Source organism: Chinchilla lanigera, unplaced genomic scaffold (assembly GCF_000276665.1).
Source record: "Chinchilla lanigera isolate Chin_1 unplaced genomic scaffold, ChiLan1.0 scaffold00002, whole genome shotgun sequence".
In the NCBI taxonomy this organism is placed as follows: domain Eukaryota; kingdom Metazoa; phylum Chordata; class Mammalia; order Rodentia; family Chinchillidae; genus Chinchilla; species Chinchilla lanigera.
The window spans coordinates 17,846,349-17,865,721 of NW_004955403.1; the positions used below are offsets into that span (position 1 = coordinate 17,846,349).

At 38.9% G+C, this 19,373-nt stretch overlaps 1 protein-coding gene across 1 annotated transcript in view; it reads left to right on the top strand.

Annotated features, from left to right (window-relative positions):
* The first annotated feature begins 3,770 nt into the window (after positions 1 to 3,770).
* The window catches only part of Ccdc141 (coiled-coil domain containing 141), a 182,604-nt gene continuing 167,001 nt past the window's right edge, over positions 3,771 to 19,373 (top strand). The window contains exons 1-2 of the mRNA XM_013512594.1: positions 3,771 to 4,147; positions 6,275 to 6,397. Of these exons, the coding sequence (XP_013368048.1) occupies positions 4,046 to 4,147; positions 6,275 to 6,397 (225 nt within the window). The 5' untranslated portion in view covers positions 3,771 to 4,045. The remainder of the gene's footprint in view (positions 4,148 to 6,274; positions 6,398 to 19,373) is intronic.

Consider the following 19,373-nt stretch of genomic DNA (forward strand, 5'->3'; position numbering starts at 1 on the left):
GGGCAGGCACTTTGCCGCTGAGCTAAATCCCCAGCCCCACACTTCTATATTCTTAATGCTTAATTGTTTAGAGCAATGCGCAATAACTGTGGATATGAGAATAAATACTGAATAAATGAGTTGCATTAAAACAATCCATCCTCCAGAGTTTACAAGCACCAGCTCCATGCCTAGTATCATGGTTCATGGGTTTACTAGGTGCCAGATCTTCTTCTAAGCACTTTCCACAAAACAACTTTCGATCTCCACAACAACCCTAGCAGGTGACATGCAAAGATCCAAAAGAAGATCCAAACGAAGAGCCAGTTAGCACATGGCTCTTCTCCACAAAGAGCTTCACATGTAGTCGAGAAAGAATATGCACGGAAGTGAAATAATTAGAAAGCAATATAAGTTTCCAATATCAGCGTGCAATTATTGAATTTTGAAGAAAAGGGAATATAGAATGGCATTTCAACTTCTCAAAGATGTTGGTAGTTTTTCTTGGTTTTGAGTTGGGAGCAATCTGGATAGATGAGGGGAAGTGAGTGCTGAGGTTCCTGAATAAAATACCTGAATTAAAGTGAAAAACAAATGACCTTTAGGATCTGGAAATAATGATATATGTAACTGGGCAGGTATAGAAGATCCAGCCCGTGAATAGCTTTCAGCCCAGACGGAAAAGTGGGGCCAGACATGGCTGGAATCAATTAATCACTGTGTGTGAATGTGTAGGTGCATGTATGTATCTCATTTACAAAATCAGGAAAATAAGTTGCTCCAACCTGATTATGTGAATTCTGTGCAATGAAAAGTAAAGCATGTATCCCAGTTCCTGGCATATAATCATCAATCACTAAATGGTCGCTATTATTACTACTGCTAGGGATAATAGCAGGGAAAGCTTTGCCTTAAATTTTTAATGAAGAAACTCATTCTGAGTTATTTATATCAGGTCTACCTAATGTGTCTTTATAAAGTGAAACACAGCTTAACCAACAGTAGTATTGGTTAATATAAATTCTATGTGGAAACAGGAGCAGCCTCTGCATACACTTCAGCAAAGAGGTATTTTAATGGCATGCTCTGGATGAAGCTGAAAAGTGATCACACGAAAAAGTCTTCAAATTAGTAGCTCTCTCTATTTCATTAAAAAATGAGGGGCTTTAAACTCTACAGAACTTAGTCATAGCTTTGTAATTCCCCATGGAGGATATTTTGCTGAAATTCACTTTGTCTAAAAACAAGCATTTCCCAAAGGGATAAACAGAGAAGACATAATAACCTGTGTGAGATCCTCTCTAAACTTCAAAGGTATGGGAATACCTCTAAGAAGTTTGTTTTGTTTTGGGGTGTGTGTGTGTGTGTGTGTGTGTGTGTGTATGTGTGTGTGATGGCAGAGGATAAAGTAACTCAAAAACCCTTTACTATTTTCACATTTTAAAATTCCATTTAAATATGCTGTACCAATTTCCTTAGTACAATACATTCTAAACTAGCTATTTTCCTAATGGTTTACTGGGGTCAGTAACTCAATTTGTTGTTAAATATTATTCTAAATGAAGAAAAATATATGGAGAGATCTGAGCAACAGTTTCTGGGGAGGAGAGGACTAAAAAGTGAAGCAGGAGCCATAATGGGAGGGAAAAGCAACAGAAGAGGAGGGAAAATGACTTGGATCTGTTGCAGGTTTTAAAGCCAAGAATTTGAATTTAAAAAAAGCGTTAGAAGCCACTTAAATTCATACACACAACTTGTTTTACTGCTTATGTCCACCAAAGTAGAAAACATTTTCTTTATGCAACACCCTGGACCTACTCCATCTAATTAGCAGAAATAAAGGTCATATGTACACACAAAGGGCACTACCTCTGCTGCTGAATAGCTGGATTAATCTTTTAACAAATTCTTAAATATTTCCAGTTTCCTTTGCCCTCAAACCTTGGAATTAACCAGACTTTCAGCCACATGCTCTCCCCTCGGTTTCTCTTCTCTGTTCCCCTCTCTCTGGGCCTGTCAGTTCAGAAGTGTCATGCTGTCCTCTGCAGCCGTTACACAATCCTCCTCCTTGAGCCGGGCTTTGTGGATAGGGCCACTCTTTACTTAGCCTGTGGTCTTTGTAACTGGTTGCCAAAACATCCCTTCCCCCTCCTGAGGGCCTTTGTGCAATCTGTGTCCATAGTTTCTAAGCAATAAGGATTAACTTAGGGTGAAAGTCACTGGGTATGCTAAGTGCAGACCACTGTTTGCTGTCCTGGTTGGCAAAGCACATAATGAGTTGAGCAATACTCCTTGGGCATTTTAGTTTCGGGTGTGGATATTCTGTGACACAAGTGTCAACTCCTGCTTTTTCTTGAGGTTAATCAGCTAAAAATTGGATGCAATCAGTTTGTTTTGGTCTTTTTGCACCAACCATATATTTGCTCTAGTGGAGGAGCTCCCTTTGGTATTCCGAGGTAGCTGGCTCTCGGCAAGTTCTCAGCGCTGCCATGAAACGAATGATTCGTAAGATTTTCTATGCTGCAGAATGCCTTGGCAACTGCTGCCCTCTGGGCATCAGGTAAAATTCACTCGGCGGAAGAACTGGGATGCAGGAGCGGTTTCCATCTCACTGGAGCAGCAGGCAGGTGCTGGGAGCAGAAGGTGAAGGTTGTGTCTACACAACTGCAGACTGGCAGACTGGCTATGACATGCTCTTGGAAACAAAAATAATTGTTCAACACCCAAGATATGTACCCACCCACACATATGCACACTCAAGAATATTATCATGAACCTCAGCAAAATAAAGTAATGGGGCTGATTCCGAGTTCTAAACATCAGCCCTAAACCTGAACCTGAACATGCTTTTCAGTTGAGCTAAGGGCTGAGTAGACCCTTTTAACTCTGTTTATGGCTACATCCTGCATTCTGGCTTTGTCCTAGAGATTTCCAGTGGTCCCAGCAGCTCTGGAAGTAGTGCCTGTGGTGTGTTTGCATCCGACCTCTGACCTGAACTTCGGTGTTATTTTCAGCTGTTCTTTGACAGGGAATCCAACAGCTGCTGCTTAATACCACAGACAACTTGTGACACATGGGAGTTTCTAGCAATAGGCTTAATTTGCCGATCTTGGGCTCTGAACTGAAGCCAGTTATAATTTGCTCAGGGAGTGGAAGTGGGGAATAAAAACCAACCTGAAGTAGCCTGAGGTACAGTACTACCCTTTAAAAAGCTATTGCAAAATATATATATATATAGTTTTTAACCTTTATCAAGTCAAATACGGTTTTTGCTGCAATTAGAAAGTCACAGCAAAATATTTTGCTTCCTAGTGATTGTGAAGATTGATTTGAAAATGCTATTCAAGGCAGCATGACAGTCACAAAGAAATCCTGAATTGATAGGTATCTATTGATAAGTGCTGGCTGAAATATTTTAAAAATGTCCCTAAGACATTTGCGGCATTGAAAAGATGTGGCCGTTCCACATAAATGTCATTTGGCAAAGGGCGGTAAGTTTTTGAAAAGCAGATTAATCTAAAAAAATTTTTCAAGCAACTTAGTGACTTTGCCCTCAAACAAATACCAGAACTTTTTAAAAAGTACATTTTTGGTGATTTTCTTAGCATGAGGGAGATTAGAAAAAAAACCTTGAAAAGTTTAATGTTCAGGTCAATGACTTTCTGGTTTCAAAGTCCGTAGCTACAACTGTTTAGTTTCAATGGCAAAACTAATTTGGGTTGTCAGGATGTAGTTTTTTTTTCCATTAGCTATCAATCATCAGCTGATAGGCAAAGGGCTCGAAGCTGGTCTCCTTTCAGATAACGGCAAAAATAACAGCCTTTCAGTGTTACCATACTAGGGGTGTGGCTCTTTGTTCGCTCTCCTCTCTCTCTCATGATAAACTCAATGAGGTTGTCTATTTTTAACCTCCTGTTCTTTCCTTTTGGCAGAGTAATCAGTGCTAGCAGAGCTCTCTGCCTGAATGAATCCAAGTAACCCTGGTGGTTGTCTTCTGAAATGACCAGCGAGCAGACTCGCTTTGGTGCAGAGGCTGCTCCAGGTAAAGCTCTCCTTCTAAAAGACCATGTCTGTCCAAGGAAGTCCTGGTGCAGAGTTTTCCACCACCACTGTCTGCTCAGTAGCTGTGCAGGCTGGAGACTCTAAAATCGTGATAGCTGTCATAAAGGTAAGTTAACAACTTTCCTTTTTCCTCTGTGGTTGCGGGCTTCTTGGATGTGTTGATAACTAAAAGGAATACTGCACTCAGTCAGCAGGACATAGCACACGCAAGATAAAGGTAAGTGTTCTTCTTAAGACCGTTCTTAAATCGGCAACTAAGAGGAGCTTCTACTAAGTTTTAGCCAGTTCCTGGAATTTTCTCTTTCCTTTTTAGTTAGCCAGAAAGCACTTACAGCAGTTTGATAGCAAATTTTCAATGTAGTCTTTAAAAGCAAGGAATGTGTGATTAGAGGGTTGTGACTGCTAGTGGAAATGTGGAAATGCTCGGGGGCTGTGCAACACTTGTGATTCTTGACAGTTGAAGTGATGGGGTCAGAGCAGGCAGGTCAGAGGGTGGCACTGTTTTGAGCACGAAGAGCACAGGGAACACCTAGGGAGAGGCTCTGGCCTGTGCCCATGCAGCCGTGGTTTGGATGTGGTAAGGGCACTGCCTAAATCCTTCAGCCATTCGTGGGGAATGAAGACCCTGCCACTGAACGTTGTAAACAGCGTGTGTCAAATTTGTTTGTAACAACACAATGCTGAAGGCACTTGGGGCTTAAGTCCGTGTTTTATGTCCAGCCATTTGCTCATTTGCAAAGATGACCACACATCACTAGGTTGAAGAAGAAATCTGTGTTTTCATTCCCCATGAAAACCGCTGAAGCATTACACTTGGGCTTTATGCAATTTACCACCTAAAGCATGTAGTGTTTAATGAAAGGAAACCTGGCAAACAAGCTGCTTTTCAGCAGCCAGCTTCTTTTAGGACCCCAGCAGGCTTACCTGGCTGGCTTCTCTGGCCTTTTATTAAAGCAACAACAATAAGGCCTGCTTCATGTAATTGCTGCAAATTTTAGGGCATTGTGAAAATGTGTAACAGCAACTCAGAACTGGACATTGAACAAAACCATTCACTGTGGAAGCGCAGAACACAGAAAGCAAAAATGTTTCTACTGAGGACAACTTGTCAGTGCTGTTGAGATCTGTCCCCCAAATAAATAGGACCTCTGCTGACTCCCTTGCCCCCTAATCATTTCAAAGGAGGTGAATGGAGATGAAAAATCTGAGGCAGCAGCAGTGAGAACTGATCTTTTGCAAATGGTTTAACGGTGCTCTGAGCCACTACTCATTTCAACAGTGAGGGGAGAGGGGCAAATTTATTGTTTAAAAAAAGTTAACTTTTCCCTCAAACACGAAACATTCTTAGAGCAGGATGAAGAATAATATTCTTCTCATTTATGAAAAAAAATCAAAGGTACACTGAACCTAAGAAAATAACTTTTAAGTTATACTGGAAACTCTTATTTTAACTGAATTTTGTTTGTAAGAATGTTCCCTTATTGCCTCCTCCCCAGCCCGTTTACCTTATTGCCTTGTCCAAAGAAAATACACTCCAACAATGTCTATCATACCTCCTAGTTTTTATTCACTCTTGTATGTCTCTGTTTGTTTTCTTGAGAAACCACTTTGAAGATATCAAGATATCAATTGTAAGAAGATATCAATAAGTGATATAACAATTGTTAATTTCCTATCAATAAGTAATATAACAACAATTGTTAATTTCCTACAACTTTGTCTGTAACTCTGTTTTGTTTGTATTGTTCTTATGCTATTTTGTAAATGGATGTCTGTTTGTTAATATGTTTTCCTTCTTTTATTTCTTAAAAAAAATAAAATACACTCTAAGCTCTTCAGAGTGGAAAGATAGAAACCCTGTCTGATCCAAGGTGAAGTCTGGATACTACTTTGCCCTTCTGGAATTTCACTATTTTTATGGAGTTACAGTTTTTATTATTTAACTTTGTAGTATTCAATAATACACAATCCACTGTACATGTTCCTTATTTAGGAATTTTAAAAAGTCAAATCCAATATGCCAGAGAGAAGAATTTATCATAAGAATAAAGCAAGCAGGGCAAGGATTTATAGTAGACTTGTTATGTTCCAGCTTAAGTAAGGCCCAGCTCTATGGAAAGAAAAAATGTTCATGGTATAACTGGAAGTTAAAAAATAAAATTAAAAAGAAAAAAATTAAAGAGGAAGGAACAAGAGGAACTAAAAGTGCATTTCATTTCATTTTTATTGTCAGTGTGGCAAATGGGTCCAGTTTCAGCTGGCTGAATCACAGCCCAATCTTCTAGAAATTGGCAGCACTCAAGATGAAGCCAAAAAACTGCTTCATGACCATGAACTTCTTTTGGTCAAGCTCAAGGTAAGATAAAAAATATGAAGCAAATGCACGTTAAAAAGGAAGAACCAGCTCTCTGTCTTAGGTTTCTTCTTGATTCCTCTAATGTCACTGGCTATGGTCATTTTATTTTATTTTATTTTTTGGTTTTTCTCCGGTACCGGGAACCGAACTCACAACCTTGCGCTTGCCAGGCAGGCGCTTTTGCCGCTGAGCTAAATCCCCAGCCCCATATGGTCATTTTAATATGGTGGCAGATAAAGGAAAATCACTGCTGTTATGATGGGCAAGCATCAGTGTAGAAGAAAAGTAATGAGATTAAAAAAAAAGACCTTCCCTATGTGAAAGAAAATATGGAATGATAATATGTTCACTGTGGAGAAATAAGTAATTATTTTTTCATGGTTGCATCCGTGAACAAAAATATCCCTATCTTTCCATTCCATGCATTACACTGCCGTGTCACAACAGAGCCCAACCTTCGGTTGTTACTGATACCTTCTCCTAAGAATAATTTCAAGGCTTTCTTTTTAAACCCTGTGGAACTATGTGTTAGCTTTCGGTTGCTTTCACAAAATACCCCTTATACCAATTTAAAGGAGGAGAGGTTTAGTTTGGATCACTGCTTCTGAAGTATCAGTCCATGGTCTCTTGGCCCTGTCTCTGAGGATGGGTCTATGGTAACGCGAAATGCTATGGTCACAGAGCTTGTGGAGCAGACTGCTCATCTGATGGTGGCTGAAAAGCAGGGTGAGAGGAAGAGCAGGGATAATATGTACCCTTCCAGTGTAGGCTCTCAGTGACCCACTTCCTTCCCCCTCAACCCCACCTCCTAAAGTTTTCACCACCTAGTGATATCAGATCATAAATCTATCAGGGAAGTAATCTATTGATGAGGTCAGAGTCCTGATGATCTAATCACTTCCTATAGCGCCACTTCTGAGTACTGCTGCACTAGAGACTGGGCTGGCATACATGAGTCTTTTGGGGGACATTTTAGATCTAAACATTTAGTTGTTTTCTAAACTCAGAGACAGAGTAATATATAGACCTTAGTTTTCTGATTGGGCAGTAATAAAAGTACAGTGGACCCTCAAGTTACTACTGGCCTCCCATATGAAAAGCTTGGGTTACTACTGGAATTTTAGGTTTCATTTATGACCAACATCTTGAGTTATGAACCAAATGCTGGCCACTTGTGCGGTTGTAAACAAAGACTCCTAATGCCAGAAAAGTGTAAGTAAGCATATGTAAGTGTCAATCTGAACTCAGATGCATCTGTTTGTAGATGTGATTTTAGTCAGTGCTTTATATAATCGCTATGATTACTGCTATCAACATGGCCCTCAGAAAGCTAAAAAAGAAGTTAAGGAAGGGAGGGAAGGTAAAGAAAGTAATCACAACTGAAAAGAAGAAAAAAATTGTAGAGAAATATAAGAGTGGAATTCATGGGACTGACCTTGCTAATATGTACAACATGTCAAAACCCACCACCATCTCAACAATCCTCAAGAGAAAAGATTTGTATAAGGAAGCTAGTGTTGCTAAAGGTGTTACTTAAATTAGTAAGTTACAATTAATGGTGTTTGATGTGGTAGAAAGGATATTATTAGTGTGGATGAACAAAAAGCACATGGCTGGTTATATAGCCTATCTGGGTCTATAATTTGTGAAAAAGCTGGGGCTATAATTGGTGACCTTGTAAAAGATAAGCCATCAACAAATGATAATGGTGAAACATTTCATGCCAGTAAGGGATGGTGTCATAATGTTAAAGTGAGAACTGGGATTCATAGTATAATGAGGCATGGTGAAGCAGCCAGTTATGCTGCCAAAAGGGCTATTGAAAATTACATACCCTACTTTGAAATGATGACATAGAGAAATGGCTTTTGCTCTCATCAAGTTTTCAGCTGTAATGAAATGGGCCTTTTCTGGAAAAAGTGCCCACAACATACATTACCCCAGAAGAGAAGAAGATGCCAGGCCACAAGGCTATGAAGGATAAGCTAAGTTTATTGCTATGTGCCAATGTGAGAGGTGACCTCAAGATAAATCCTCTCTTGGTTTATCACTCTGAGACCCCTGGAATGTTCAGGAAACATAAGGTCATGAAGAATAGGCTAGGGGTCATGTGGAGATCTAAGGCAAAAGCCTGGTTAATAAGAGCATAAGAGCACTTTTCCTTGAGTAGATCAGGGAGGCTTTCTTTCCTACTGTTAAGTATCTCAAGGACAAAGGCTTACTATTCAAGGCTCTGCTCTTCATGGAAAGTGCTCCTACTCATCCACAAGATTTGGAAGGAGAATTGGCTGAAGAATCCCCATGGCTCTCAGTGGAGTTCCTCCCACCTCATACAACTTCTCTACTGCAGCCTATGGACCAGCAGGTTATGGCTAACTTTAAGAAGCTATACACCAAGGAATTGATCCTGAAGTGCTCCCAGGTTGTCTCAGATACAGATCTAACCATTAAAGAGTTCTGGGAGGAACATAATATCATGCTTTCCTGTGAGGGGTTAATTGAGAAATCCAAGGCCAATGTCTTTCTAAGGGTACTGAGTTTTACCTGGAAGAAAGTATGGCCCAGAATTACACAGGAGAGAGACTTTGAAGGCTGTGTAGAGGATCCTGAGCCCTCAGTTGACCCTGTGGTTGATGACATTGTCCCTATAGCAGAACTACAGACTTGCAGGTAGATAGTGGTGATGTTGAGGAACTGGTGGAGGAACACTCAGAGGAATTGTCTATAGAGGAACTTTAGCAGCTCTGCCTGAGAAAAAGAGAATGGCAGCTGAGGAGCTTTCTGCAGAGGATGGGGGAACATCAACAATCAATGCAGCAAAGTTTTTTTTTCTGAAATAAATGAAATCCTGAAAAAAATGGACCAAGCTACAAACATTTGTGGAAAAGTCCCACCCAGAGAGAGAAAAAGCCAATCATTGCATTCACTTGTTTAATGACAATGGCATGTCATACTACAGAGCAGTGTTAAAGAAAAGACAGGAACAGACAACATTAAACCAGTTTTTAGTTCTGAAAATCTTGAGCCCTAATGAGCCAGAAGCAGGTCTTGGTGGGCCACAGACTCTCCCAAGGAGAGAAAGGACACCAGAAAGCCAGGTTCCTGATGTTCTCATGGAAGGGGACTCCGCTTCCAAACAATAACCACCTTCCATTTCATTCTCCCTTCCTGCAAGCCAAAGATGTCAACTTGAGTGGTGAGTATGCAGTATGAAATTGTTTCTGATAAATTAGGAACATTATATAACTTTTGGTGAATACAAGGAAAATTATTGGTGTTTCTGGTAAATTATGCACATTATACAAACCTTTTTTCTAATTATGAAAAGATTAGTTAAGGGGTGTTTGGGAGGTTCAGAACATATTATGGGTATTTTCATTATTTCTTACGGGAAAAGTAGTCTTGACTTACAACCCAGTTACAACCAGCCCTTGTGAATGAATTGAGTTCATAAGTCAAGGATCCACTATAATGCATAAATGAGATTAAGAAAATGAAGAAAGAATTAGAACGGAAGAAAGAGACCATTAGAATCCAGAATTAATTCCCATGTGACAGCTCCTTGCTCTGGTGTCTGGGCTCTGAGCTATCTTGGTTGGTAGCCATCCCTTATCCTTGTGAGGACTATGTATTGACTAATCATGACTATGTAAAGAGGGATTGACCCAGGAATCAAATGACCTGTGTTTAGCTCAAATTGTGTCACAAACTAGAATCATTTGACTAATAATGTAAGCTTTTCCTTTTACACAAAAATCTGCGTAACTATAAACTCATCTTGAATCCTCAGTTCCATGAACCATGGAAACAGTACTTCCTCCCTATGCCTGCCCATTATGGGAGGTATGCTGTTTTGTGGCCCTTGTATCCTTAACTCCTTTATATGCAACCTGCCAACTGTTGCTGAAGCTAGATTTGAAACAACATCCCTTCCCCAGTTCCCACTGTTGATCTATGGCAGGCAGCATTTTCTGCTCTGCTGATGACTCTGAGTGCCAGCAGTTCGGTCTCCTCAGGCTACCTGCCTTTTCCTTCATTCTACTCTCCCTGAGACAACTCCAAGAGGCACACTCTCTTAGGAGGGGAAATGAATGAATTAAAAAGATGAATTAAAAGTGAATTTAAAAATTCACTACAGTAGTAGACGCATGGTCATTAATCCCACTCAAAGGACTCCCTCTCAGTTTCAACACACTCATCCCACTGTTCTTGCCACTGTCTGAGACAGTGTTGGAAGACTTCTTTCAGGAGTGTCTTTACTTGCACTGTTGTGACTGCCTGGATATCTTGAATGGATCCAAAACATTTACATATGGTCATTTTGACTTTGAGAAAGAGCCAGCAGTTGCATAGGACGAGATCCACTGAATAAGGTGGATGAGAACACACTACAATGTTTTTATTTGACAGAAATTGCTGTAAATGTTTGCTTAATGATGAGTGTTCAAAAAATATGGTGAATGTTTAAATTAAAAGATTTATTACAGTAAAAGACATATCCATTAATCCCCTTAAAATACCCAAATATGCCCTTCCTGCTTTGAACACACGACATTATTATTGGCAACGTGTCTTTTAACTGTAATTTTAAAAAAATTAAGCATTCAATGTATTTTTTGATTACCTACTATCTGCTCAAATTTACATATCTGAATCTACTCAGGAGATCAGATGGGAACCAGTTTTACATTTAACAGGATCCATCCCTCTTAGAAGGCGCTTGTGGTTCTATTTTCTAAACATCCTATTGTCCAGTCCTAAGGCTACTGACCAGCTAGTTAAGTCCTCTGGACTTTAGGTTTTCATCTGTAATATGAGGAGAGAACAGATCAGAGCTTCACATCTGTTGTGGAGCTTATCCTACTGTGCCATGGGATCCTGAGGCCGTAATTCCTCCCTGCATATGGATCTAAGAAAATGAAGTCTGAAATAAAGTGATCTTTTGGCTTCACTTAGGACTTTAGTCATAACCTTTTAATGTCTATCTTCCATACTAGGTGTCATTATCAACCAGTCACCAAGCCCCAAGAAATTTTAAATGATAGGATCAATCATCTTCCAAACTGAGCTGATTCTAAGATAACAATATGCTTTTTAAAAGAAAATAAAAAAGAAAGAAAATTATTAAGGAGTCTGAAGTCAATTTCAAATTTGCCAACTTTTTAAAATTAAAAAAAAATTGTGAATTCCATCTTGCAAGGGGATTCAACTAATTTATTACTTATTATGCTACCAGGATCAGCATAACCTTAACCTGTAGCAGAAAACTGTTGGATCCAAGTTAGCTTTAATACAAGCTTTTCAAAGGACAGGAATGTTAGTAGTTCAAGAAGCCAATAATATTTAATATGTAATGTACAGTCCAGTCCTTTCCCTATGCACACGGCCCTGCAATTTGTTCTACTCATAAGAGAAGAATGCTCTGGAAAGGGTATTGGGAGCCTGTGGTCATTATGCCAAGTCCCCTCTGATTCAGACACAGCACTTATCCTCTCTGGTCTCAAGGTCTATACTGAAAAATTAGAATAATAAGTTCCGATCACACGTCTGAAAAGAAGATTTGGGAGAGAAATGCAATACTGTATGAAAGTGTGTGCTGCTTTTAAAGGAGAAGTAGCACAATTATTATGATAGCAATAAACATATCAGAGTAATTTGGATGTTTAATTTAACAGAAAAGCTATTTTCTGCCTTCCATTAAAAATTATCTCAAACCGTAGCAATTTAGACTAAAGAGGAAAATTCTGGAAACACAGAATTTTTATGAGTGTTTCTAATGTTGGTAATATCCGTCCCTGGAGAGCTTATTTTGCCTTTGGCTATATACTAAACAATCCCATTGGCGTATCCAGAGGAAAAAAAATTTTCTATTGTCGGTGGTGAAAACATAATCATACAGAAAAGGCTTTAACTCCCAAAACGCATGTAGATTCCCAAATCACACTCAGACTCTTTCTAATGAGAAGGAAGGCCTTCAGAAGAGAGAAGAGGTAGATTTAAGCCAGGTAAAGATCTGTCTGTGGCCACAATCAGCATCATACCTGCAGCTGGGAACAAAGTGGTTAAGGACAGAAAAGAGGTAGAAATGCTAGAGGGATGTTTGCGGGGAGTGTCTTCCCCTCAGCATCTGTCTTTCAGCTACACTGCTGGTTTTCAAAGGATTTAGGACTGTATGGGCCGAGGAAACCTCCTGGGCCTGGCTCCTGTGTTTGTAGGTATGTGGCAGTAGCCTGCTCAGAGGAGTGACCCTTCAGAGAACAACACACTGAAAAGTCTCACCTCTCACTTGACTCCCATAAATCTACTGGTCTCCTGCTTCAGACCAACCCACTGAATACTTACTTTTGTCCTATTTCTGCTTACTGAGCTAGGTATGATTGTGCTATCAGTAGATATATGAGTAGGAAAGCTGAAAGTCTTATTAAAATTTGCCTTCTGTAAGGGTTAGTAAGGTTTCCTATCATTAAACTGGTTCATATCAGAATTTTAAAAATTTTTATTGTGCTAAAATGTGTATAACATAGAACATGTTGCTGCCATTTTAACTGTTTGTAAGTGTCCTCTTTAGTGGCATTAATGGTATTTTCAGTCTCTGCAACCATCATCACTATGTGTTTCCAAAAAATTCTCATTACTCAAAACATAAACCGTGTACCCATTAAGTAGCAATCCCCATAATTATCTCCACATATAATCTATAATCTACCTTCTCTCTGTATGAATTTGTTTATTTTAGATACCGCGTATAAGTGGAATCATATGCATTTGTCTTTTTGTGTCTGGATTATTTCACTTGGCATATAACGTGTTTAACATTTGCTCATACTGTAGCGTATATCAGAACCTCATTTCTTTTTGAATAATAAAGAACAACAATGAATAAATGAATAATGGATGATAATCCATTGTAATCCCTTGCTGAAATGTTTGGGATCGGAAATGTTTTTGACTTTCAGATTTTCTTAGGAGTTCAGAATCTTTGCATATGCATAAGGACATGTCTTGGGCATAGAACTCAAGTCCTACTACAGAAATTAGTGTGCATTTCAGATATACCTTATACACATAGCCAAAAGTAATTTTAGACATTATTTTTACTGTGGTTAACATTTTGACTGTCAAACTATCACACAAGGTCAAGGAAGGAATTTTCCACTTGGGAGATGTCAGCACTCAAAAAATTTTGGGTTTTGGAGCATTTTTGATTTCAGATTTTTGGATTAGGTCTGCTCAACCTGTACTGAATTTTGTTTATCTATTCATCTGTCCATGGATACAGTTTCCACGTTTTGGCTTTTTTGAATAATGCTGTAGAAACAACATTGGCATACAAGTATTTGAGTGCCTGGTTTTACTTATTTTTGGTATAAATGTAGGTATTAACTTTTTAAAGAATCACTAAATCATTCTCCATATAGCTGTATTGTTTTACATTTCCAAGCAAGATATAAACACTCCAATTTTCCACATCCCACAAAAACTTTTATTTATTTTTATTTTTTATGACACAGGGTCTTGCTGTATAGTTTAGGCTAGCCTTGCTATGTACATTACTATTTGAAACCCAACCTTTTTGGATCCAAGGCGAGAATCAAGAATAGTGTTTTTGAGATCATAGGCTTAAAGTCTTCAAGGTATTAATTATTTTTAAAGATGACATTCCTTCTTTAAAATTGAATCTACAAGCTGGGCATAGTGGTGCACACCTGTAATCCCAGCACTCAGGTGGCTGAGACAAGAGGATCACTGTGAGTTTGAGGCAAGCCTGGGTTATACACTGAGTTTAAGCCTAACCTGAATGACATAGCAAGACTTTGTCTTAAAAACCAAACCAAAACCAAAGCAAACAAAACAAAAAATTTACAGTTACAACCAAAAATTTTCTATGGGAAGTAGAATCATAGTCTTTAGAATAATGACAAAAAAAGCCCTTAGTCTGAAATTTGGTCTGACAGGCCAAATAGTCTGACAGTTCCAGAAACAGTTCCAGAAACATTTATAATGCAGAACAAGGTAGCAGAACAAGACTCCCCTTTCACCCCCAACTTTGAATCCTGCTGAGGTAGATAATGTTAGGATAAAAATATATCTCTTGAATTCTGTCCAGAAGGAGACAGATTCTTCTCCTCAGGAAAAGATACACAGACATATCGTCCTTTACTGAGAATGACAGGATTTTCTTCCTGGTGTTTTGTTTAAATCCACTCTGACTCCTACCTGATCAGCCTTAGCCCATATACATCTTTTTTAAACTATAGACTTTGCCTTAGATTTATGATCACATATAAATGTGCGAAACTCCAAGAATTTCCAAGTTACGTGGCTGCATAATTCCCTTGACAAATGACTGTAGCCATCAGTCCTCAGGAGAGGGAGGCAAACCTTCGATTCCATGGCCAGCCCTGTGCTCCAAATTACCTGTATCCACCATCTCCTTCCCATCCCATACTCCAGCGTCAGGCGTTTGAGTGAGATTAAGCACTTTTTTTTCTTTTTTACTGCCTCCAGTTCCAGGCAAAGTGGAACGAATGCTCCTCACACTGCCCCCACTAGTGTAACTGAACACCCGGAGGAATGCGTGTGAGCCGATGTGTGGAGGCTGGCAGGCGGATTAGGGCAAGAGATCACAACGCCACACTTCACCAAATCAGCAAGCGCTGTACCACGCATGGGCTGCAGGTATAGCTAAGTGGCGTAAGTGCCTGCCTGGCAAGCACAAGGTCCTGAGTTCGATTCCCAGTACCGAAAGAAAAAAAAAAAAAGGGAATTATGAAGCGCTGTACTCCTGAACCACAGCCAGTCTTCAGATTGGCACCTTCGTGTATGTATAGACCCAGACAGCAACAGCTCCAGAAAAATTGCTCTTTCATGTCTAAGCAACAGGAAAGAGGATCTGTAAAGGTCAGAAAGAGAGGGAAATGTCCTGGTTTTGATTATTGCCTGTGTGTCACCTATCTCTGTCCTAGCCCATGGCAATCCCCATGGCAGTGGAGACGGTGAAAGTGGTGGCAGCCATGGTGCTGCCTGCACCTCTGAGAGGAGAAACCTCTCTGTCCATGGGAGCCCTGGCCGTAACACAGGGGTGAGATCACAGTACTCCCCCCTCCCCCGCCCCCGGGCCTGTTACTACTTGCACAGTGGTGGGAAGGGCAGAGCAGGGTGAAGAAAGTAAAGCCCTACTTCCAGGCCAGGGGACCAAGAATGGGAGCGTCTTTGGGACAAATTTCAGGCACTGGGTCAAGCCAGAGAGTGAGAAGTCAGAGAAGGCGAGGGAGCAGCCTTTGTCTTTCTGCTCCATAACTCCTATTATATGGCCGCTGTCTGATCTTCTTAAAAGAAAGCCTAATTATTTTGTTAGTAGACAGGGAACTCTGAAGAACCACAGCTCTCAAGTGCAGTTTCAGAGGACATATTTTTCACTTTAAGAGCCATCCTAAGTTTTTCCATAATTGGAACTAGAGAAACTCAAACCACCCAAGGCTGTTGGCTGCTTTCTGAGTGCCTGAGATTCTTTATTCACTGATCCCATAGGCTATTAAAATTTTATTAATATGTTGAAAAGCAAACACTTTGCTAGTATTTTACACTTCTTGGGGCAGCAGTAAACAGAAATATATCATCCAAACCATAAGTACAAGCCACATGTGTAACAAAATATTTTGGTAAACACATACAAATTTTAGAGCATTAAATGCTTTAATATTTAGAGAAGAATACGTGTCTCAAATTGATGAGCTAAGCTGAAGAGACAAGAAAAATAGGAACAAATTAAAACCAAAGCAAGCAGAATGAAGGAAATAATAAAGAGCAGAGATCAGTGTCATTGAAAAGTAGGGCCAGCCATGGTGGTGCATGCCTACAATTCCAGCATTTGGGAGGCTGAGGCAGGAGGATTGTGGTGAGTTTGAGGCCAGCCTAGGGTACATGGGGAGATCAAGGCCAGCTTGGAGACTCTGTCTCAAAAAAACAAAGAAAGAAAGAAAGAAAAAGAAAAGAAAAGAAAATAGAAAAGCAATGGAAAAAAATCAATAAAAACAGAAGTTGGTTCTTTAAAAAGTTCAATAATGAAAATTACCAATATCAGACAAGAAAGATGGATATTACTATAAACCCCATAGTCAGTGAAACTATAATAAAAATGCAAAAAAAATGCACCACAACTCTGTACATATTAATTTAACAGCTAAAATAAAATGAATCAATTTCCTCAAAAACCATAAATTACCAAAGCTACTCAAAGAAGAAAAGTGAAAAGAAACAAGTAAAAGTAATTCAATATGATTAATTTATCCCCACATAAATAAAATATTAGCATGTAGCATATAATCATTACTAATAAGATGTTTTAATTTTTGTGCTAATATTTAAATACCAGTAGCACATTAGGATTTGAACTAAGCACATTTCAGATGACTAGTGGCTACCATGTATCCAATGTGGTAGATTTAAAGACTAGTGTAAATCTTCTCAGAAATACACACATGCACACACATGCACACACACACACCCTGCTCAGGAAGTTTTTAAGTAAGCCAATATATACAGGGCCCAAAAAAGATAATTGCAAAATGATATTTCTTTCAGGGACAAAAAGTTAAAGAGAAGCAGACCAAATTATTTCCAATAGCAAGTTTTTGAAAATAAGTAAAAAAGCAATATTACTAGACATGATCACAAAAGAAGTAAAGAAATTTTCCTAGTGTAATATTTTTTAAAGAATGCATGCATATAAATGCATTTGTGCACATGTTTGGTAACCACTACAACTGATTTTACTTGAAAAGTACTTTCTTTAAAACAAATAAATTGTGAAAACATTTTGAAACAATGAAAAGAAAACCTTATATTAATCCAGTTTAAAAGGGTGACAGTAATTAAATGGTGAATTACCTGGTTACAAATTCTGGAAGTATTACTGTCCATTTAATTCATGATTTTGTATGTAGTTAATTTTCTGTTCAGTGTTCAACCACTGCTCAAATATTCCTCAGTGGATCTCTTTTGGTTATGTTGCTTAATAATGATAATATGGGAATCCAAATGTAATTCAGACTCTAAGAATAGTTGAAAAGGTTCTGTTAATATGTGTGATTAATTTTACTTAATGTTGCTTAAGAGATCATTAAAGATTGTGTGTTTTGTTGCTTGCATGATGGTCCTTGTTACTTGCAAGGATGTGTTTTCTGTTAGCATATTTAGAAGACTTACTAACTTAAGAATGATTTTTATATTGCTTAATTGCTTTGTAAATATTTCATCTATGACTAGTTTTCATTTATCTTGTAGATGATGGCCTGTGTTCTGAGTAATAGAAGGGGGGTGCAAATATTATTGAAAAAAATATAACCTCTAATACCTTGAGTGTTTCATCAGTTCTTATTGTCATTTAATGTTTTGTTGTCTTGATATTACATGTAAAAATGGGGTAAAGATTTAAATCCTTGGTAAAGACACTTTCCAGGATTAAGCTACTCATCTAGAAAAACTATTTGGTGGTGAGTAATACTAAGATTAGGAAGATGAAGATTATAGATTCTGGATTTTTTTTTCTTACAACATCACCACCACCTTCCAGTAAAACCAGAAAACAAAAAAATAACTAGTTTGCCAAAATGGTTAATTAAATACAGGGATACCAAACAACATTCTCAGCTCTGGAATTCCCAACCTGACCAACTGATTAATATTCATAAGAAATTCCTTTTAATAGATCAAGTTTGTATTTCTACCAAAAACCTAGCAAACATACTTAACTAAATCTGCAAATAGGATTTTTTCATAAGTATTAGAATTTTTCATCAAGTTGTGGATCCCATATCTGCCATGGTCCATCCTCTGTGTACATAGTTCTGAGTTGGTACTCAAAGAGTTGTAGTATGAAACAATACAAAATAAAGTTCCTGCCCCTTGTGAAGATTACAAAGCAGAATGGTTCCCATCTAGCAATCATCTACTATGTACCAGTCATCATACTAGATACATTAGGTATTTAATCCTCAGACCAACCTTGGGAGGTAGGCAAAATTTACAATTAACAGATAATTAAACAGTGTCAGAAGTGGCTCATGCCCAAGACTCACAACAGATTATGGTTGCTCTGTGGTATTGCCACTGCAATTTGTTTAAGAAAGTGTTATTAATATTCACAATATAGGTATTGCAAGATAATATGCAGAACATTTTATAAGTGTTGATGATTGGCTCATAAAAGACTCATTAGATCAAGAGAGGAGAGTGTTTATTTGCGTCTCAAAGGAGGTGATGTGGCAGGATTGGGAGTCAGAATGATATTCCAGACAGGATTAGAAAAACTGCTGAGGTAAGTATTAAAATGTACACTGTTATGGTTTGTATCTGGGTGTCCCCCTCCAGAGCCTCATGCAGTCATGGGGCAGGCTTCTACAGCTTGTGATTGATTCATGGTCCAATTCTGGGATTATGGGTGTGAGTGCTACACACGCCCTAGGGCAGGCAGTTTGCATACAATGTAAGGGGGAGAAAGAGGCTGCTTTCTGCCTTGTGCTACCCTGCCTTGGAGCCAGCTGAGTATGGACTGAAATCTCCACAAACTGTGAGCTAAATAAACCTTTCCTTCCTTAATTCTGGGTGTCAGGTATTTTGTCTCAACAACAACAGAAAAGTAACTAGGACGTACACTTAGGCACCTGAAGAACCTCGTCAAGGAGTAGCAAGAGATGAGGCTAAGCTGGCATGAGGATGAGGGCTGGGCTGAAAGGCAGTACCCACCGGGGGACATAGTCAGATTTAATTGTGGCCAACACTGGGCTCTTAATGGAGGGGATAGATTTGATAACATAGTTTCATAAAGGTTTTGTTAATAACTATTACCAGGGAAACTGGGAAATTTCTAGAGTTAAAGATGTATATGGCAGCTATTAGTAGACATTGGTACTTAGATTAGGACTCTGAGTGAGAAAGTAAAGAACCAAATTTACCCGGAGGGTGGGCCCCCGGC